The 24,430-nt window shown below is 31.5% G+C and overlaps 1 protein-coding gene across 2 annotated transcripts in view; it reads right to left on the bottom strand.

Annotated features, from left to right (window-relative positions):
• The window catches only part of puf (ubiquitinyl hydrolase 1 puf), a 223,611-nt gene that overhangs the window by 179,735 nt on the left and 19,446 nt on the right, over positions 1-24,430 (bottom strand). For both annotated transcript variants that reach the window (XM_085814567.1, XM_085814568.1), the window contains exons 3-8: positions 16,514-16,952; positions 11,986-12,135; positions 8,475-8,542; positions 7,288-7,480; positions 5,028-5,165; positions 1,786-2,004 (exon numbers count right to left, since the gene is read on the bottom strand). In XM_085814567.1, the coding sequence (XP_085670693.1) occupies positions 1,786-2,004; positions 5,028-5,165; positions 7,288-7,480; positions 8,475-8,542; positions 11,986-12,135; positions 16,514-16,952 (1,207 nt within the window). The remainder of the gene's footprint in view (positions 1-1,785; positions 2,005-5,027; positions 5,166-7,287; positions 7,481-8,474; positions 8,543-11,985; positions 12,136-16,513; positions 16,953-24,430) is intronic.

The raw sequence follows: 24,430 nt of genomic DNA, 5'->3' as shown, positions 1-24,430 counted from the left end.
TTACCGGGTTTAAGGATTGAGAAAATTGTCATGTATTTTCGTGAAATTTTTCTAATTTATGAGAAAAAAGCAGTGTACATGGATATAGTGAAGAGTGTGCGCAATGCCATTTTTGTGCAATTCTGGGATTTTTTTTAAGTAAAAATAAGTCGGCGTGTACATGGTTTATGTGTATGTGTTATTTTGAAAAACGCGTAAGGAGTATGGTATTGTGCACTTTTTCCCAATTTTGCAGTGAATATTTGTCATGATTAAGCAGTTTTGTTTGATAAAATTTCTAGCATAAGTGTAATTCGGCTAGTAGATTGTTGGAAGAAGTGTTCAGTAGATAAAAAGAAAAGAAACATGTCTTTACTTCGTGAAGACAAAATGGCGGCGGGGAAAAAAAAATACAGGGTTTCTGTAGGAGAGTTGGTTGCCAAATTTTCGCCAAAAAATCGCCAAGTTACCATAATGTAAAGATCAACCAAATATTTTTTAAGTATTAATTATTTTAACAAAATTTTAACAATAATTTAGCACATATTTTTAAAACTAATAAAATGTAATAATTCAAGTATTTATATTAAATTTATATTTCATTAGATGAATCTGCCTTAGATTAAAATATTTAGATGAAATAAAGTAATGAAACATTGCAAAATAAATCTTATTCGGACTTCAGATTCTTGAAAGGGCAGATTTAGTCTCTTTTCATTCTAAAAATAACGCTGATGAACTATGAAAAAGATGCTAAAACGACCACGTCTAACAGCGGTCATATCATGACGTTTCAGCAATGTCGACAAATTGCCAAGATGCAACGGCAAATATTTCACGTATTCGCAACGTTGTAAAGACGTCGTAAAAGTTACCATGACCACTTTGCAACCTCTCTGACCAGTTTGCAATGTCGTTACAATGTTCCCATTGTACTTGGGTTAGGGGCTAAGTGCCGTTGATCAGAATAAGTAAAGTATTTTGCATGTTTTCATATACAGATGAGCGGGACTTTGACAATTGGGTAACAATATCCAAAAGGTAACATTAACCTCGGTCACATTATGTGGTGTCTAATGCAAGTGATATACGTTGTGCTCCAAATAATACTTCAAATAATCAGCAGTATTATACAATGTTAACAAAGCTCAGGAAGGAAGTCAAATTGAAACAGCCTGGTAAACTTTCTCATGGTGTCATTCTGTTACATGAAATGCTACAGCACACACAGGCAAGGCAAGAGGAACTTCTGAAGAAGTTCAAATGGGAAGTCCTGACTCACTCACCCTATAGTCCAGATCAGTTCCCATATGACTTCCAGATCTCTGGCAAGCTCAAAATGCATTGCAGTTACAACAGTTTCAAATGGACGATCAAGTCAAGAAGTGCATGGGCAGGTGGTTCAAACAGCACCCAACTTTTCTTACAAGCATGGCATTATGCATAGAGTCACAATGGGACAAATGCCTAAATATTTGTGAACAATACTTTTCAGCTTCATTAAATAAAATGTATTAAATATCCTCTGCTACATTATTTATTGACTGTACTAAAATATTACGGATACATGTAACGAATGTTTATGTTAAACAGATGTAACTTTCTTCTACTCACAGATTGGAATATTATAAACCAAACTAAAAAATTATTAAGCAGAAATGGAGGTAAATATATTATTCGGAATTAAAAGAAAATAAATTATGCTTATTCATCTATTAATAATTTCCCCCTTATGTTGCCTTTTAAATAGTATTCACATAAAACATAATTCCAATAATAAATGGCAAAACAAAATCTTTTTCATACCTGTTCAGTCTGTTCTTTTGTTTCAACATTGCACAATAATTTATACAGGTGAAGAACAGGTGCTACTTCTAAATTCTTTATTAGAGGTGGCAATAAATCTAAAACTTGACGGCTACAGTGTTTTAACTGAGCAGCAGACCATACAGCATCAATATGGTCATTTGTTATCCGACCTTCCATTGCAAGAAAGTTCAAAATAATATGACTCTGCTTAATTAGCTATAATAAAAACAAACTGATTATTCATCCAATACTTTATACAAAATGGATAGTAAAATAATTTTACACACAGTTTTGTACTGTTAGCAATTCATGTTTAATTATTATAAAACATGAATTTAAAAGGTTTCCCCTTTCCCTTATGCATCAATTTATTTTACACTGCTTAAAAATCTATTTTGAATGCAAGTACCTTTTCAAATTAATTAAAAAAATTTCAAATTAGAATATAATTTACAATACAGCTATAGGAAAAAAAATGATAGAGTGACATATAAGATCATATTGAAAGAATGTTGTTTCAAAAGTAATACAGAAGATCTGATTTGTTGAATACGCAATTATTACCATTCCAAAAAATTGTGTATTAATGTTATTTCATTTATTTAGAAACTTCTGACCAGCAAGAAAGATAATAAAATTTTTTTTATTTCCAAACTTACCACTTTAAAAAATATTTTTTAATTAATACATAAGTTTTAAAAAAGCAAATTATATTGAATTTTATAGCCATACTGAAGAGTTTGAAAAATATTTATACAGAGACTGTTTGCACACTTTTAAAACGACTTTACTTTGTGATAAAAATAAATCCCTTGATTGGGAAAAAATTTTTTTAACTCAACTATGTTTTTTAAAGAGTAAATTATCGTCTGCTACTTGAAGCTTTTGTTTCGTGCAAAATGGCACTTTTAAAGAAGCAATGGATGGAAGGCTATGTTTGTGCTCTTTCCGATGAAAATCATTCGTATTCAGTTACAAAAAAATAATGTGAAAGCTATGCTTTTTCGGTATCTAACGTAATGATAGACAGCACGTTAATAAGAAGGGGGGAAGCTAAGAGGATTTTGATGTACGGAAAAAAAAAGTATTGCCTGCAGGTCAAAATCCACTGTTAATTTCCTGAAAAAATGGAAAAAGAAACTTGTATCAAAACCATACCCTTCACTCATACCTCTACTAAACCTCCTGATGAATAATTCATGGATTTTTGCATTTTCGCACTTTTAAAAAGGGAAGGTCTAAACGTTGACCTACAGCCCTTCTTTGACTTTGGAAAGTCGTTCAAGAGGAATGAAATAAAATACCTCTTTTGATACTAAAAAAGGCTTTATTGTCTTTTGAAATTACGCTGCAGGAAGATAGTGAAGAATAAGGGTTATCAAATGGAACATTTAAAACACAAAAATTTTAGGTAAAATAATTCTGCAAATACAATGAAAATCTTCTAAAAAAATCTGATGTGTACACCACATGACTTCCTTGTATGGAATATTAAATTATACACATTTTTCTTGCATTTCATTTAAACTTATTGGATTGAATTAAGTCTACTTTGACGACAGCGCATAAACCACAATAGAATAAATGCATTCTCTAAAATTCACTCTAGTATTTGTTTACCATAGCGACGCTCTGGCGATAGATTCACTTAAAAATTATTACTGTAACTAAATTTGTATTACTGTTAGTTTGCGCGCAGTGCTTCAGTACAAATTTTAAATTTTCAGAAAATACAGTTCGTTTTTTCTTTATAAAACAAATTCTTATACACTATTAAGTAAAATAAATAAAGGTAATCATCTATGTATAAAGATGACACACTGAGAATTTCATATATGTATGACAAAAACAATTTGACTTATTAAAACTCGAAAATCAGCTAAAATTCTCACTTTTTGTGTTGCGCAAAACTGATGACTCCCCTTCAGTATTATATTTTGTTCATATTATAACTCATAATGCACAAAATTTATATCATTTAAAGAACAGAATTATCTAATCGTTGCCACATATTCTATTCAAATACTATAATAAAGCTAGAAAATAAAAGAAATTAAGCAAAAAAAAAGGGAAAGAAACAGTTTTTCAGAGACAATTGAGTATTTCTCATTTAATTAATTCAGTTCTCACTTCGCGAGAAGGCAAAAATACATAAAAACTCAAAATATCTATATTAAAAATTACGAAGTAAATTTCAAACACTTATTTTCTCGAAAAAATTCCAGAAAGAATTAAGCATGATTTAATTGGCAATAATAAAAGAATGCGTTAGCTTTGTTGTTGCGAAGCTAAGTTTCTCTAGATTGGCAACAAATCCACTAGTCTCCTGTTTCAAATATAAACATTAGTGGCCGCCATTAAAAAAGGCTTAGCGGCAATTAAACAACTTTAAAATTGCTGATAATTCTAAAAATATTGCACACAGATTTACTAAAGGCATAATATCCTTAACCGGAAGATAAAAACAACATAATTCAATCATTTTTAAAGCAAAAAATGTACAATTTACAAACATATAAGAGTAAAGAAACAGAGATCACTGTGCAGGGTAACAGAGTGGATATATATATAAATATATTTATATACGTTTGGTGCGGCCGATTGCAACCAAAATACGAGGTGCACATCTACATGTTATAGCAGTCCTATATACAAAATTTCAACGTTCTGAGGCTACTCGTTTTTGAGTTATGAGAGATACGTTCGTACAGACGCCACGAAAAATTATCTTCAGAATTAATTTTAAAGCAGATTTATAATTTTTTTGAAGGAAAAGAGTATTTTATTCTGTCCTTACGCACAGATATCACGCAAAAACATCGTTAAATTGCATTCGATAGCGGTCAAAATGGATATTTTCGTTGAACTATGCTGCCTGAAACTTTTCGCGATTACAATACTTCCTTTTTACTTCATACAAGGAACTAAAAATGGGCGAACAGCCTTTGTAACTCAGTAAAATATAGCATGCAATGATATTTTCAAAGCCAAATAAGAATTTAAAAGATAGCATGCAAAACTTAAAATTAAGTGAAACTAAATTTTTATCATAAAATTTAAAATTATGTAAATTATACTTCAATAAATACATTCCAAATGTAATAATTTTTCAGTAAATCAATGTGAATTAAAGATAACAATTTACATGTTATAGTAAAACAGTTTACATGTTAAAACAAACAAAAGATAACAATTTACATGTTATTACAATATACAATAACATGAATTATTGTTCTCACCTCAACATGTAAATTTGGACCAAAGATGCATTCAATAATTTTATTTTCTATTAACCAATTAGCTAAGGCATTACCAACACTCTCTGCTTCCACTAAGCTTTCATTATGGCAAAGTTCATTATACATATTGATATGGCTCTGCAAAAAAAATATATAACATTAAAAGATATCCATTTGGACATTTAACAGTTATGTTTTATTACAGTAAAGTATTTATAGTTCAGACATATAGAGATATAGAATTTTTCTTGAAAAAGTTATAAATAAAATGCAGCCAAATTTGCCTTATTCATTTTTGAGAAGCATTAAAATGCTCTTTTCCATTTTAGCAAGTTAGGGGGGGATAAAAGAGAACTTTTGCTTGAGCTGATGCAAATTTCCTCACATTTTGAAAAAAAAAAAAAAAAAGAAGAAGAAGAATTTTTGTTTAAAGCAACTTTCTTACCGAAAAGATTCTTATATTGCACTTTTTTCTGCCAAGGCAGAAATACTGATATTGTACACATAAAGGATAAATACAAGTTATGCTTGTACAAATAATCAATGAACAAAGCTAACTAAAACTACGAATGTAATCCCCTAGTTAAAATAAAAGAATGATGTCTTATGAAATGAAATTAACTGAACCACTCCCTCAAAACTTAAGATCCTATCACAAAAACTATAAAATTAAGAGGAAAAAGGTCAACTATAAAGCTGTAGAACATCAGCAATTTAGTATGAAAAGACACTGAACAGGTGGATACAATAAATAGTCATACATACAGCCTAGTACATGGGGATACAATGTGTGAAGTTTTGTTACAATGCTTGAGGCAAACATGAAAACAAAATTGTTATTTAATGGATAAATATATAGCACTGATTTGATTGTAACAACCTCTAAAACAAAACATGTAAAAACACTTGCACTGCTTACAAGTTCATATCAAACATATTTGAAGAAGTTACCATTAGTTATTATGCATATTTATATTCCAGAAAGTATCTATACATGCATATTCATCAGTGTGGATTTACATTACCATATGCATCAGTGATATGACGACATTGACATTATTGCAACTATTTGATCTGCTTTTTGTAAATACACAAGAAATCCAACAGAATGAGATTTGGTGATCACAGAGGGCATTCAAAAGTGTCAGACTAGCCCTAGTTAGCGTACAAGGATGTCATGCCATTAGGTTACCACCTTGAACAGTATAATACTTAGCGACATTAACTGCAGTACCGATAGGTGCAAGTTTGAATCTCAGAGAAGGCATGAATGTTTACAAGTGTCGTCTGCATAGCATGACGACACTTGAAATACAGGCAAGCCAAAAATCTCTTTGAATAGTTGGTGGTAAGGGAAGAGGGTTGGAAAATCCTCAGACTATCCACTGGATATTCTCGCTCAAAATTAAGGTGGAACTGTAGAATCAGTACAGTGGGATGATACCTGTAGTATAGTAATGGTGAAATTCTGGTGTGTTTTATAACTGTTGTATAACTGTTGGAACCAGAGAGAAAGGTAAGCTTTGGTAAAATATCCTGTAAAAGCTAGACTTTCTCTGCTGAATTTATAAATTCTCATAGAACAAAGCAATAATAAGGAGTTCTCTCAAATACCACTAAGACTTTATATAGATAAACTAAAATAATACCCAGATGTTATCAGAATGTAGTATCTAATGTTCAATGACTAGACTTCTTGAAAGATTATTTAAACTACAATAATGATTGTTGTGTCCATATAGGCGCCAAAATAAAAAAATAACTTTTTTTTATTAATCTCCTTTATTTAATGCTTCAAACAGAACAGTTGTCAAGAGAAAAGTATTTTAAAGCCTTAAACCAAGTTCACTAACGAGTTTCGGATACATGTTTCGTTCGTTCGAATCATTTGAGACCCAAAACCGCTTTTTAGTACCAAACCTTTACTTTTAAACAACATTCTAATAGCACTCAAACGTTCAGATCTTTTCCCTACATGCATTCGTACTCAAATAAGAACAAAAATTATATACAAATGCTAAATAATAATAAAAACAATTGTAAAAAACTTTAAAAAGGCAAAAACAAACTAAATTTAAAAACAAAATTAAATCAAGAAGAAAAATTCTACATCAAGAATTCGTGAATCAATTTTTTCTTCAAAACTGAAAAATAAATTGTTCAGTCAAATTATATAAGTCCTAAAACAAGAATGGCTGAATTACTTGAAAATTAGCTTTTTATGAATTTTAAACTAAATGTGAAATTCAATAATACTTACATTAATTTGTGATATTCCAGCTAATCGCATGGTAAGTGTTGTACTGCTGAAATATTTAAATGCTAAATCCAGGCCTTCCTTATCAAATGTTGCATGAGCATCAAGTGGATCTTTCACTGCCGTCCACATAAATTCAAACATATTGCGATTTCCCACTGCTCTCAAATGACTATCTTTGACTTGACAGAGATACCTACAGAAACATTGTATTTTAATTGTAAAAAAAATAATATTTCCTATCTTACTATACCATAATGCAACCACATTACATTTTAACCATAAAACCATTAAATTTGCTTTAAATTACCAGCTTAAAACATGATAAAAATTTTCAAATAAATTCTAGTTAACAAATTTAAAGATAGTTCTTTCAAACTTATAAACTACACACTGAAGCATAAATATTCCTATGAATAAGAATTCGTAAATTTTTAGGATGTTTTTATATAATAAAAAAAAAAAACAGGTAGGACAGATGAAGCTATTGGGAAAAAAAAAAAAAAAAAAAACTTCTGAAATAATGAATAAAGAATACTAATAACTGTCTTCCAAAATATTTTGTCTTTGAACAAGTTTGATCCACTTTGTTATTATTAATCATTATCATTAATGATTTATGTAATTTAAAGATACCAGGTGGGGAAGGGAAAAATTATTTTATCCTAAGCCAAATTGAAAATAAAATGCAATAATTATTTGACAATTTTGATCAATTAATAGTTATGTTAATAACTAAGTGAGCATGTTAATAATTAATTACTGATTGAGAGCCTTGAAAAATAACTTTAAAATTATTTTTCAATCATGGAATTTCCTTAATGCAGTAAATATATTTTTACTACTCTAATAGTCTAATTTTCAATATAATACTTTTATTTTAACTCCAAATTAAAACAGAACTTTGCTTAAAGAAAGAAAATGTTTAAAAAGATATCCTTCTTAACATTCTGATATTTTACAATGATAATAAAATCATTAATTAAATAACAGCTGTCTGAAACACAAACTTTTACAATGAATCATGATGCTGTATGATCACTGCACTAAAATTCAGGGGTTCTCAAACATATTTAAAAGTAAACTTTAAAATACAATAAATGTACATCTTTTGATTCAAATTTATTAACTCAATATTTTATGGTTATATGTTTTATTGTTTAGGTAATGACATGAGAATCTGAACTTACCTTATCATGCACGACCTAAGAGGGATTAGTTGCTGCATAATAGAACCAATATTTATCCATAGTTTTAGCTGAGAAAGAAAGAAAGTAGTTACTATAAACCAGCAGTTTATAAATATTTAAAATATAAACACACAATGCTCATAAGTAGTATAATATGGCACACAAGCATGTATGAATGTACGTGCATTTATATGCTTTAATGTAGTTAGACAAAAATTATGTATGAGGAGTAAAATATGATGTAAATAAAGCAATTCAAACTACAAGATATTTCCAAATCACAGGAAACATATAAATGCAATAAAATGAATAATAAAGTAACCATACAAATATGATGCTAATACGGGAATCTGGTGAATTAAAGACAATAGCAAAAATTAGTATAAGAAACAGATAAAAAAAATAGCGATGATATAAATTGTCTGCCACATGCTGTCTAGTTAGGGATAAGCAATGTATTACATCTAACCAACCATTACAAGTGACATAAGTGTACAGCTTCTGAGTGTACACTCTAAAAAATGTCAATTTTATAAGTAGGTAAAATTTGCTCCTTTTTGAAACACCCTTATATATGTGTATATGTGCAACTAATGTTACACTACCTTCTAATAAATTTAATTTAATAGACTTTTCAATGCAGGAAATATAAGAAATCAGCAATATTAAGAGGATTCAACCTTCACATCTTCTAATGCTAATAGGAAATGATACCTACCATTTACACTGTGAAGACACACAGTGGGAAAGATGAAAATTCCTTATTGTTATTTTCACTTAATATTGAGTTAGACAAAAATTTCAGTTATCTCTAATGAATGCAAACTGGTTACAACTGCTTCTTAATTCTATTGAGTTTATGTACACTGTGCACAAGAAAAAAAGGAGAGTTCTATATCTCCCATTGTACTGGGCCAATTGGCAAAATTCAACTTGCATTTTTTTCATGTCTCAAAAGCACGACTTAATATGTATTAAATTTATATATAGCATTGTTCTAATATAGATATTTTGACACAAAATCGGATTTTTTCTGAAATAACATATCAATTTTTTCCATATTTCAATTCTATGACTCAAATTACGCCAAAATACCAAGTTTTGTAAAAATTGCACAAGTAGTTTTTAAAAAATATGCTCTCAAAATTTCAGTTCCTCAATGTTAATTGAGTTTGGTATACATTTATTAATCTCTTTTTTTATTAAACTTATTTGATTCTTCCTTTCACATTTCGAAATTCAGGTTCATTCCAAATAAAATTTGCCAATTTTTTAAGATTTATTTAAAAAATTTGTATTTTTAAATAATTTTTATAAATTTTTCAAAAAATTTTGAATTATAATCTATAAAACTTTTACCAGCATCTTAAAGTAGACACATTTCTAAGCATACCTGCAAAAAATTACATTTTTTATTCAAAATTTCTGAAGATATATGTGAATTTACATATTAGCATGTTTTGAAATTTGGCATATTTGTTGAAAGAGATAAATCATTAAATGTGGTTTAGACACTTTGCTAAAATTATACGAAAGTAGGAACAATGTGAATTTTTCCCCTGCGCATGCACAATGTGAAAAGGTAGAAACCTGCCTTTTTTTCCACTCCGGCATAATGTAAGGGTAAGGGAAATTGGTTGCTATATATTAAGAAGTTGCTTAATATATGGCATAGTGAATATATGGCCAAGTGAGTTATTCTTGGCGCAAACTGAAAAAATTGTGCCAAGATATATATTTGAATTTCTCCTTAAATTTCGCACCAAATGTAACAAAATTTAATATCTAGGCATAATTTGAGTTGTAGAATCGAAATATAAAAAAAAATTGGTATGTTATTTCAGTAAAAGTCCGATTTTGAGTCAAAATACCTATGTTAGAACAATGCTATATAAAATCTAAGTCACGCTTTCGAGACATGAAAAATGCAATTTGCACTTGGCGGATTGGCCCAGTAGAATGGGAGATGGAGAACTGTCTCCCCCCCTTTTTTAGGTGCAGTGTACATAAGCAATATTTCATTAGAGTAATAGCCTTCAAATTAAGTATTGAGATTTTTTTGCTATGACATGGCTCTTAATATATTGATATATCTGAATTTACATTGAATTTGAATTATTTTAAGAATCCATTTCATGAATGTGACATAAAGAGTAATTAATCATTAAATGCATTTATAGCAACTTGAAAGATGCACTGAAATTAGTGCAAAATAAAGTTAGCATTCAAAAATAACTAATATCACATGCAAATACATTTAAATGACTTGTGGGCACAGATTTAATAAATGAATAATAATTGTTATTATACCACAGAATATAAAAAGTTTGCATCTATTCAGATATTTTTCTCCCACCTGTGTTACTAATTTCACCTGTCTGATGTAATCAGACTAAGCCCATGAATTATTATGACGACAAGGAGTACAAGATTGTGTCTATCATTGGCCAAAGCCTTGAGCACCATGCAGGTGACAGATTGACTTAGTTGATGCTCAGTTAGTTCCACACCAATTTTGAACAACAGCATCCGGGAGGAGGTCTCTTCCCCTTTCAACCTCTCAAGAGGGTTTTCAGCACGTCACATATTTCGAATGCCCCCATGCCACACAGATGCTATACATTTACGAAATATTCATGCCTTCCCCAGGATTCAAACCTGGGTTCTTAGATATAGCAATCAGCATCACTTACCACTTTCCATCTGGGTGGCTCCCACCTTTGTATGAAGCCAGTCTTCTTAATGAAGCTCTCACCCATTAGTGCAACTAAATATATATTTCACTTATAAAACCATCACTGAATGCAACATACCTTCCTGATAAGATAGATAGATCAATGTTTCCATGAGTTTCCTACACATGTGAGTTTGTCTATCTGCTCAAAATGAAATCTAATTTATCCAACCAAACTATATAGCACCATTGTTCATATCCCAATAACAATGTTGTCTGACGCAGATACTACTTGATACCAATATAACAAAAAATGGTACTTGTCTCAGCTGATGACTATCAGACTCCCTGGAATGCAATGTTCATTGTACAGTGCATTGATTGATAGCTTAATGAGCAATATGATAAATTGAAATGTCAGCTAATCTTGCATTCCTCTTTTTTTGCACAAATTCCATTCTTCCTCAGGTGAAAACAATTTCAATTCTTGCACCAGCTATTCCAGCTCATTGATATCATGTATCAAACTGGTATATTATATGTATATCTTTATTCCTGATGTCTATGAAAAAAACTACATGCTTATGCTGTCTTATGAGACACAGTACTCCATCCTGGCAGCTAAAACGCTCATCAGGCCTCACCTGCTAAGACTAGTAGCTGATACATTATAGATCCATTACCTGTTTGCCACACCTTCCATGATAACAGCTGCAGTCAGAATTTTAAAGTAAAATTAGACATTATGCTTTGGCATTTCAGTTTAATTAGTTTAAATTATTAAACAGGCTCATAAAGTTAAATGAAAACTATAAATAGAATTGTAAAATCTCTCACATTTGATATAACACTTATCAATGCATGAGCTAGACTAATTGGTAGATTTTCCGGATCAGCATCCTGAAAGCAAGCGATGAACAATTTCAGCCCTCCTTTATCACAAAAAAAGCACACATTCCTAAGTAAATAGACAGGTATATCCATATCCTGGAAAGAGAAGAAAAAAAAAGAAAAATTCCAAAATTTTTAAAGGAAAGTCATAGGGAAAATAAGGTAGATTTTCATCACAACACACATTTTAGATGCTACCTTAATTGTTATCAGCATTAATCTGCCATATTACTATCTAAATTTTTTGTCTAAATTTCGAACTTTAAGCCTAAAATGTCTCCAAAAACGTGGTTTTCGCACATGTGAAAACTACGCTTTGAACACACGATTTAAGCTAAAAATCTGAAACAAAAACAAAAAATTTAGATAGCAAAAACGTAAAGTTTCTAATCAAAAATATTTGACAAGAATCCATGTATACAACGACATGTTTTAACTTAAAAAAATATCTACGAATGGCACAATGTAGGTAACAAACGAATCTACGAACTACGCACACCTCACTTTAATAAATTAACATAAGAACAATAAATTTCAAAGAATACCATGTACACAGCATCCTGTTTAAACTTAAAAATATCTACGAATTGCACAATTTAGGCAACGAACAAATCTACGAACTACGCACACCTTGCTTTAAAAAATTAACATAACAACAATAAATTTAAAATAACACCATGTACACAGCGTTCTGTTTCAAAAACAACAATAACGACAGAAATTCATACTAAAGAACCAATGAACATAACAAATACAAATTATGTTCATTGGTTCTTTATTATGAATTTCTACAAAATAAGAATATTAAATCTCGTTGATTTGCTTTCTACAAAATTTTGCTTTTTGATTTCTACAAAATAAGAATATTAATAAGAAATAATTATCTTATTTCTACAAAATAAAAACAAGAATAAAATAAAATGCACTTACCATGAAGTAATGCTTTTTTGAACAGCAGAAATACCAATTTCATACCACCTTTAACATGCCACCATGTAATCACTATCATATTTACATGACAGCCAGACACACTCCAGAAAATTCATACTATGGTTCACAAATAAATAAAATCACAAATCCTTACTTCTATCATGCACAGTCATTAAAAATAATCTCCCAGACCCTCTTTCCACACCTCCAAATACACACTACCCCTTAACAGTATGGCCACACTGATATTTCTTTTTGCTGAACTTCAATTCAACAACTACCATTTTATCTTGCCCTCCCATCTTCTCAGACACAGACGAGAATCAACGAAAGATTTTTCAATGTCAACAGGGTTGCCATAGAACACGCAATTGCACCAAAAACCAGCACAGAACACATATCGCCACATTTGGTGAAATTAGGGCATATATCAGAGTTGTACTCAAGTATTTTAGGAACTACTCTAATATGCGCCCTCAGGTCGCCAAATTTCTTGCCAAACATTTTTGGCAAGAAAGTCCACGCTGCCATATTACTATCTAAATTTTTTGTCTACATTTCGAACTTTAAGCCTAAAATGTCACCAAAACGCGGTTTTCGCACATGCAAAAAGCACGTTTTGAACACATAATTTAAGCTAAAAATCCGGAACATAAACAAAAAAATTTAGATAGCAAAAACGTAAAGTTTCTAACCAAAAATATTTGACAAGAATCCATGTATACAGCGATATATTGCTACGAATTGCGTAATCTAGGCAACGAGTGAATCTACGAACTATGCACACCTCGCTTTAATAAATTAACATAACAACAATAAATTTCAAATACCATGTACACAGCGTCCTGTTTAAACTTGAAAAAATCTACGAATTGCACAATCTAGGCATTGCGCACAAATCAAACAAATAAACTAAACTAAATTACAAAAAATTCAAAAAACAACAACAACAAAAATTCATAGTAGAGAAATAATGAACATAACATTCTACCAAGTAAAAACAGTAAAATAAAATGCACTTACCATACTACATTCCTGAATAAAATTTCGCCAGTCACACAAAGTCTCTGAACAAAAGTGCTACAAATCCACACAAGAACTATCAGAAACGCCCTTCTTCGTCCGAGTTCTCATAGCAGCTATGCATTTCGGATTCCATTTTAAAAGTCACACAGAAATTCCAAAAATACACTTCAATCCTCATAAACACACCCGTGAACAAAAGACGCATTAACAACTCCAACATCGTACCTTTTAATACTAAATTTACTTTCCACACAATTACCTTTTAATACTAAATTTACTTTCCACACAATCTAAAATGCGTGACTGAAATCTTCCCACCACGTCTATCATTGCAACATAGGCCATTTCAAAACACGCACGACACGAACCAACGAGCAATTAAACCACTCCAGGAGAAGAGTTTTCAACGTCAGCAGGGATGCCATACAACACACAATCGCGCCAAAACCCAGCGCAGAACACATATCGCCACATTTGGTGAAATTAGGGCGCATATAAGAGTAGAGCCGTATTTTGTTATACAGGACTTCAGCCACCTGTTCTTAAAACAGACTATTAAACTGAATGATCTATAACATATAATGTACTTAAATATCCCAAATATAATATTCAAAACATATATAACTAGTTCAAAATGGGCCTTTACTTTGTATCTTTGAAATAATTTCATGACTTTTACTCAGATATTTAACTGATACTATATCCATAACTTTAATAATTAAAATTGCACATATATTTCATAATAAACTTATCAGACTTAGCATTAAGCTTTGATTAAAGGTCTCACATTTAATTCAGAGTTATCAATGGCTATCATGAAATTAACCCTGCTTATTGGATAGCTCTGCAAGGAATATAATTTATTGCATATTAATTCCAATCTAACTCTTCCAAAGTATTCAAAGTTTTAAAATCTTAGTATTTTCATGTTTCATTACTGTTTCCTTATAAAAGGCATTATGTTTGTTTTTTCTTTCTTTCTCAATACATATCTCTGTGTATTAAAAATTAACCACTAAAGTTAATTTTTACTATGCATAAATTCTAGTAGCAAACATTCATTAAATGTTAACGACATGCATAAATACTTTATGCACACAGTTTACTTTTATATGCCATTTAATTCCTTCTTTACATTTTGTCTCATATCCTGATCTGTATATAATTCCTATGAAGGTATGTTTGTGCCGACTATTATTAAAAAATTTTTTTTTTAATTTTTGTACGCCATTCTGCTTGCAAATTCAGCTTAATATTCTATACACTTGAATTCTAGCATGCAAAAAACCTGCACTATTTTACGAACAACTCAAAATTTGCACTGTAATATATGATGCATCAATAAAGTAGTCTAGACGTACAGTAATTTAGATATACACTAGAGTTGGAAGTCAGTTACATAAAAAGTACAGTATAAAATCCAAGAATTTCCACATTTTAGATCATCAGTTGAAAACTACTCATGGCATTAATTAAGATGGCTTGTAGGCACAGCAACACTAAACTTCACTTAGATCAAATAGAAGATAACCCCATAAATAGGGCTGGCATGAGTGCACCATATAGTAACAGCAAAAATTTTAGAATTTAAAAGATGCACTGAACAACAGAAGTTAAGGATAGCAACAATTTTAGAATATGGGAAAGGCACTGGGCAGCAGAATTTAGGGGTGAGAAAATTTTTTTAACTTAGGAAAGTATTGGGCTGTAGAACTTAGGACTCACAGAGATTGCATCGAGCAGCAAAATGCATCCCATCTGGGAGAAAAATTCCATTTATGGCACAGCAGCTTCCTTTTGTAGATTTTGATTTCTAGATTTTGTCAGGGAAAAGGTTTTTTAAAATTAATTTACTTTATTTATTTTCCATCTGGTGGTCCAGAACTCCATATATCAAATTATTCCGGATACATTTTTTACTTTTACACTGCTAAGGAGGACTACTGACCGGGAACAAGCCCTTGCAGTATGATGTCCGCCCTGCAGAAGCCATAAAATTCTGGATACTGGGCATCTTGATCTTGGACACTACTCACTATATGCTATTTTTTTTACACATTTTTTAATAACATGAATTGGCTGAGGAATCACTTGCATAAGATGCAGAATTAATCAATACATGGTAATAAAGCTTAATCTAAAATAATAGATGTTCTTGTGCATAAAATTACACTTTAAAGCTTTACAGAGAGGAGGTAAGAAATTATTAACACTTAAGTTTTTTTTCTAACCGAGTACAACGGCGCATAACTTACACAGTATGTCTAAAACAAATTCCAAGGATGAATTTTGTAAGGTATGTAAAGAATTTTTTAAATGAAAAAATGTGAAGAAAATTTTAAAAATATGCTGTTCTAAGCAATAAAAGTTTGAAACCTATAAAAATTTTACTGAAGCCAACAAAGTGATCTCTTTTATACTGCATCAATGAAATAGAAATTAAATATATAAAAAACATGCAAAAGAAAAATTACACATATGAATAAAGACAAAAAAAAAAAAAAAAAAAAAGGCTTACATTTACATCCAACTTTGATTGCATGCTATGTTTGAATGCCATATACAAGGGGAAATTAAGAAGAAATACTTTAGAAAAAAAGCTGAGTATTTTCTCTTTATCCTCCAAGCTCCATGAACTCCAATCTTCTGAGGATTCTTTTTTTGCAGTATGGTTCAGTTTTAATTCAACAGAGTCTTTTTCCGTTTCTTCCGAAGAATTATTATTAACAACTTTGTCTTTTTCTTTGAGCTCATTTTCTTTACTTTCATTATCTGAAGTGCTTTTCCTAAGATCATTATTTTTAGCAGAATCTGCTAAGGAAAGTTGATCATATTTTCGTAATTTAATGTCCTTAGCAACCTGTTGTAAAATTTCTATTATACTTAAAGCCAAACCTTGTACAAGTGCATTGAATCTGTCAAAATTTTTTGGATCTTTAAAACAACATGTGCATTGCCTGTGAAATAAAAAATAACAATATTAAAAACAAAGCAAAACAACAAAAAAAGATTGTAAAATATTACACATCTTGAAAAGCATCACATTTACAGAAACCAAATTTAAACATGTTCAAGGGGAAAAAATTAAAAATACGACTTAATACACATTACTTTTATTACAATTTTATACACATTTGATTAACTTTATTCATTAAATATTTAAATTAAATTAAAAATTAAATATTAATTCATTAAATATTTTATTACAAAAATTATTGCATTATATTCACCTCTAATAAGATCGCACATATGACAACATACAAAAATAAATGCATTTTTACCATAATTATCTCAACTTATTTCAAATTTATGTGTGATTTTAACTTATTTCAAAATTCAATTTGTTTCTCTGAGTGGTCTCTAAGTTTGTCTACCACAAAACTTAAAATCAAGCAATAAATTAAATCTTAGATTGGTGTGGATTTTTTATATAACTCTGTTGATTTCAAGGATCCTTTTGTTCAACAGCAAAAAAATTTCACAAAAGTATAAGAGGCAAAAATCCTATTTATGGCAAAATCTGTGGGAAAGCAAAGAGAAAACAATCATAGTGGCATCTATCATAGAAAACAATAATGGAACATGAAAATATTAAAATGTTAAAACTTCTGAAAGCTTGGGATTGGATCATTAACTTCTCAAAAACCCAAGAAATTTAAAGTCAAAATTATGGTTATCCACTTATCACTAGCTATCAAAATTTTATTTTATTTTTCCTTTTCAAAATAACATTCATGTTCATTGATGTGAAATTTTCAGACTCTTTTAATTTGGATGATATATGTTAAACCACAAGGCATGGAAATGCAAGACATATAAATGGAAGGACAAGCAATAGAAACTACATAGTATCTCCATTACAAAACTGCCTAAATTTCCTATAAATTCAACTATTTTCTGACCTACAAGTACACTTGTAGCTTGACTCTTAAACATCCTATCTGATTTTTAATTCTTGAGAAATTAATAGTATCATATTGGCCAAACTAAAACAGCATTAAAATTTTGCCACAAGGAATGCATCCTATCTTTTAATGGATAAATAAACATATCTTCAACAACTAATCATAGCCGCTCATTAACAATTTTGACTTGGTTCTGTGAAATTAATGTTTAAGCTTTTCGAGTTGGTGATCTGAAGTTCCTTGAAGCCTTTCACAGTCACAAAAATTTACCTTCTAAGGACATAAGCACAATCTATTTCATCTCACTATATTTACAATTCTAATAATATAGATTTTCACATTTAGTTACTGTTTCCCTTTACAGATGGCACAATGTTCTTGTTTGCTGTTATTTATTACTACATAAATATGGTTGCTTGTTCCTCTCATCTATGCAAAACAAGAGGCTTCATACTTATTTCTTTCCACACTAATTAAAATATTTTTAAGAATCAGCAATGAAAAGAATTAAGGACCTATCAGCAAATAAGAAATAATAATTAAAGCAACTACCTACGTAATTGACTTTACTCAATGATATTCTAAGAATGTAACAAAGATATGTAGGATGCATTACTATCAAATACAGTCTAATATTTAACTATTAATGAAACATGTTTGAGAATAACTCCAACTTCCTAAAAATTATCAAGTCCAGAATTAAATAATGAATATAATTATATATATTCTGGAAATATCTGATCATAACGAAAGTTTTTCTGCCAAAAAACGTTCTAATAAAGTTAGGGGGGAATAAAAGCAGTACCTATAGTGCAGGTAGTAATTACTACCCAAATCTATTATTTTCTGCCAACATTTTGGTAGTTTTTCAAAGCCTTTGGCCTAGAAACTTAGGCAAGATGTAGCTGCAGGTGTGAAAAAAGGTAGAAATTCGAAGGAGCAATATCGGACCTATATGGTGGATGTGGCAAAAGATCCCATTCAAATCCGTACAGAGTCCAGTCGGTGAATGCAGACACATGTGGTCTTGCATTATCTTGATGGAATATTACCTTTTTGCACCGGAATACAGTCTGACCTTCTACCTTGACAGCATCATTAACATGCACTAGCATCTCGCTGTACACATTACTGTCGAGAGTTTTACCTTTCTCCATCCACTCTTTACGGATAATACCATGACAATCCCACCTGATAAAAAGCATAATCTTTTGGTTAGTTAAACTGCCCTTTGCAAAGCCGATAGGTTCACCGGGCGCAGACCAACACCCTTTTCAGCCTAAGTTGTTGAAGTAAATCCACTTTTCATCACACGTGATGATTCAGTCTAAAATTTTGTCCTTGCATCGATATTCTAGCAGATTAGTGCAGGCCCAAACATGTCTGTCCTTATCTGCTTGAGTCAGCTCGCGGGGCACCCAGCGATTGAACTTACTTGTTTGTCAAGTTTATGCGATGCATAGTGCGACTAATGAACATGGCACTAATGTCTAATTCCTTCAGCTCTAAAGTGACTAGGTTGCATACTAATCTTCTTCCACAAGTTCTTGCAGGTGGTCCTTATTGACATCAGTAGGCTGACTAAAGCTCTCTGCTTCTTGAATGCCATAGTCCTTATTTTTGAACTTTCGGTATCAAACCTCCGCAGTGTCATATGATACAACATTAGTACCTAAAGCTATACTCATGATTTGGCGACATTCTGTAGCTCCCTTCTTGCAACAGAACTGGAAGAATATGAAGGTTCTAACCTGATAGCGTGATAGTTCTATTTCCAACGTCTTGTACTCAATGATAACGATATTTATTTATGGATTTCACAATACCGTGTCCTAAAACAAGTCTCTTTCTTTAAAATGCTAAAAATCATTTGACAAAATATGATTAAACACGGCAGTATGAACTGTTTGCACAGACAATATTTGCATTGGTGAGAAACTTTCATTACAACCTGATATATATATATTTTACAGATGTAACAGTCACACATATTTTTAGAAAAATCATCATCATTTTATTTTTTTATACATAAAAAATATGAAACATCCATAATAGTACTACCAAACATTTATACATTTTTTACACTTAATTTTTTTTCTAGATATTTAGTATTGAATCTAATAAAAAAAATTCGAACAAGAAAAAATTAATGTATAGTAATGAAATTTCAACTATACATTTGTGTAAGTAACACATTAAATTTTTAAGATCATGGATTGAAGCAAACATGAGAAGAGCCATTTCACATGTGAAATGCCGGTACATTAATAAGTGGTGTACTACCAGAATTTTAAATGCAAGCATGCAAATCTGCATACATTGCATTGTATAGGTGCTGGATGTCAGTTTGTGGGATGGAGTTCCATGCCTGTTGCACTTGGTCAGTCAGTTACAAGGGCAGTTAAGTTTTGGTTTGTGGATGACGTGTATCATACATTCAAACATTCTAGATAACGTTGTTTCGTCACAGTTTGAGAAACATACATATATTTATGCAGATTCTACCTTATTCAATTTCTTTAAAAATAATACAGGGTGAAATTATTTGGTGGCAACAATTTGAAAAGTGATATGCCATGTATAGCGAACCAATGCAATACATGTTATATTAAATTGTAAGAATCATTCCCATTAATAAATTCAATTTCAAGCTTAATATTAGGCCTGATTTTTGGACTTGGGTTTAATGGAACTGCTAGTAACAGATTCAATATATGAACAAAATTAAATGCTTCGGAATGACACATTATGAAAATTACAAACTGCAAATAATATACCATGTTTCGTCTTAACTTGCAAAGGTCATTCCAAATTAAGTACCTGAATCCTGCCTAGTTACTTCTTTGATTTATACTTAGAAAATGTGTTGATTGATTATTCGATTATAATAACAAATCATATAGAAATAAATTAATATACAAAATAATTACATTATAATAAATAGCTACAATTAATTTCCACTTCCACCCCCTTTTGAGTTGGGATTGCAAAGGGAGAAACCATTCCTTCAGGGGGTTACCTTTAATAATTTTCAGGTAAGAGACTAAGAAATACAAAGAAACTTTTCCTGTTTTCTGCTGACTCCTATCCCTGAACTGGGGTAGGTCACAAAGTTACTATTTCATAGTCGAGTGATGGTTGGTTTGGTTTATTGAGATTATGGCAAAGCACACTAGGGCTATCTGCCTAAGGGAAGGAATGCCTTCGTGGAGGACTTTCTATGGGAAACTAGCTCATATACACCTTACATATGGGGAAAACCACGAAAACGCCCATGCAGCCAGCTCGTTCGTGGGGTTCGAACCTCGGACCAAGCTACCAGTGTTCAGCGACAGTGCGCTCAGCAGCTGGTGGGCCCAGTCGAATGATGGAATATTAACTTTTGCAAACACTGAATTTAACTGTTTCATGTGCTTCCAAGGGCCGATTTTCTGCGTCATATACGGAACTGTGTCACTGCACCATAGAGGTAGGGGGCCCTTAAAAACTTAAAAGAAGACGAATTCTATTATATGTTTCGTCAAAACAGAAGAATCGAGACTGCACATGACTAGAATCCATCTTTTAAGTTTTAACATGTAAATGTAGTTCAGCTGGACATTTAAGGGACCAAGCCTTCGGGCCCCTATGTGATGGCAGTTCTTGCATACCCTTATTTAACGCCACTGGACAACACTAGAGTTGTCATCCCATTATGTCCCATACGTGTTCAACAGGAAGAAAGACCTGGTGATCTAGAAGGCAGGGCAACAGGTCGATACTCTGTACAGCATGTTGGGTTACAACAGTGTTATGAGGGTGAATGTTAATGCTATTGGATAACCCCCCTTGAATGTTGTTCATGAATGGCAGCAGAACAGGTTGAATACCATCAGATTGGCATACAAATTTGCAATCAGGATGCGTGGAATAACTATCAGAGTGCGCCTGATATCGTACAAAACTGCTCTCCAGACCATAACTCCAGATGCGTCTAGGCCATAGATAGGTTGTTTGCAGACACTCACCTGGCCTCCTCGTAACGAACACATGACTATCACTGGCATCAAGGTAGAACTGGTTTTCATCAGAAAACACCTAGAGAAAGGTCTTCAGAAAACAGATCTCCACTCCAATCAACTATAGCTTGAAACCACTGATGTTGCAAAAGGCAGAGGTTTGGAGGCAGTGGAATGCACACTAAAGGGCATCTGGCTTGCAGCTGTCCTTCAAGTAACCGATTTGTTAACACTTTGTTGTGTCACTACAATGCTAAATGCAGCTTGAATTTCTGCTGCAAATGCAGCATGATGGACCACAGCCATATGCTGAACACTGCAGTCTTCCCTCTCAGCAGTACGATGTGGCTATCTAGAACCCAATTTTCTTGAGCCAGTACCTTCCCTTGATCAATACTGACAGCAATCATGCGCAGTGGATACATTCCTGCCAAGACTTTCTGCAATATCACGGAAAGAAAATCCACCTTCTGACAGCTCTATTACATGACCTCGTATAAACTCATTGAGCTGTTGTTGATAATTCTTCCTCTTTAAAGGCATTCTGGACTAAGATCAATTCACTACATTAAATCTCAACTATAAATAATGCTCACGAACTTTACTGCACATATTTAGACCAAACCCAATTTGCATGTTCATAGTAGCACACTTATGCACCTAATGCGAACACTAATGTCCTAAACTTATGCTCCTAATGCCTACTAAATTTCGTTTATCTAGCACAACTCTTTCTTGGTGTTGGGATTTTTTTTTTTTCCATCAGTGTATTTAGGAGGTCTACCAAAAAAAAATTGCTAATCATATTCCTTCAATAATCTCAATATTAAGAGTAATATCAGAAAAATTTATAAAATTACACATGCGGCACTGAGAAATATAAGAATAATGTTTAAAACTTTTTAATTTACACAGAACCTCTTTCTATGGATGTCTGTCCCTATAAGATTGAAATCACTTTTACTATCTTCTATACTTCTGAATAGTGAAATTAAAAATAAGATAAATATGCCAAGAGAGAGACTTTTGGAACCCAAAGCAGAAAATTCAAATAATTAAGTTTTTGCTGCTTTTTCTAAAGATTTTTCAAACAATAAAATAAATTCCTCATAATCTCCCTATAAAACATATTAATTCTATGGTAATATCACTTACACATTTTTCATTTTGTTGTTATGGGCTTATCATACAATTTTAGCCATTAATCATGGGTCTGTTGATTTTGACTTCAAATTTTGTTCGAACCATTTATGAAAGTAAAACTACAATCAATTCCTTCTTCTCCAAAATTTCAGTAACTTCTCTGGTGCTGAATAATTTAAATTTACCTTATCACTTAATGGCTAACCACAGGTGTCATTTCACTGATGTGTGATTTATTGCCCCTTGCAGGCATTCAGCTGCCAATACAATGCACAATTTCAAACTTAAAAGTCAAACAAATATTTTTTGTTAGCTACTCGTGGTTATTTTACATACTTAAAGTGATAATGTAAACTAAAATAACTTTTGATACAAAATTACAGTCTGAGGTAACTTGTTCGGTGAATAAATTTTAATATAATTGAACAATGATATACTAAGTATCAAAAATACAAACAACTGGGTTAGATCTGCCATAACTAACCATTTAAATCAATAAATATAGCTACTAACTCTCAGTACCTGTCTCACAGTTATTGAAAGAAAGCTTACTGGGATATGACAGTGACATGGTGCAAGCTCCAACAGGCTTATGGCTGAGATTTACACCTACTTCTAAATTGTGGCACTTGTCATTCAATTTGCATAAATTTTCTGGTCTGAGTGAGTATTTATGACAACAGCCAAGAAAAAAAGGAGAATTCAACTGAATTCCGATAGTAAAACTTTGATAAAGAAGATGACTAATTGTATATCTTCTTTATCAAAGAAATGCTCTGGATCAGTGGTTCTCAACCTTTCTTGTCCAATACACTTCTTTCACTACTGCTAGAGAATCCCCCCCCACCTTCTTCCTAAAACTTGAAAAATGCATATACATTTTCCTAAATTTTTTATGTGTTTCACATATTAAAAAATAAAAAGTATAGAAAATATTAATAAGTACCAAAACATGAATAAAAATAGTTTTATATTTATAAAATAAAACTAAATATTAATAGATAAATAAAAGGCTCTCAACGTTCCCTCGGATTGAGAATCCCCTGCTCTAGACAGTCTCCATTGTTTTCAGAGACACAAAAGCTAGCACATCTGAGTTCTTCATGTAAATATGTGCCACTCCCTAGATTTAAACTGATCTAAAACCTGCAAATATTTTCAAAATGCCCTCCACTTTTTCCAGCATTTTTTTATGTATTTTATCCAGAACCCCTTGAAGAATTTCTGGAATCACTGATAAAAGAGGGATGAAGTGAAAACTTTATGAAGTTCATTTACCTTCCTGAAGGTCACACATTTATCACAATGGGTAAGACCATAATCAAAGACCCCCTCATTTTTTTTTCCCCCAATGAAAATAGACAACATTTTTGTTGATAACATCTGTTT

The sequence above is a fragment of the Stegodyphus dumicola genome, chromosome 4 (genome assembly GCF_044657685.1).
Source record: "Stegodyphus dumicola isolate Sdum_Otavi_A_Nest chromosome 4, ASM4465768v1".
Classification (NCBI taxonomy): Eukaryota; Metazoa; Arthropoda; class Arachnida; order Araneae; family Eresidae; genus Stegodyphus; species Stegodyphus dumicola.
Note: the sequence above shows the minus strand (reverse complement) of the source record. Positions and strands in the feature narration are given on the sequence as shown.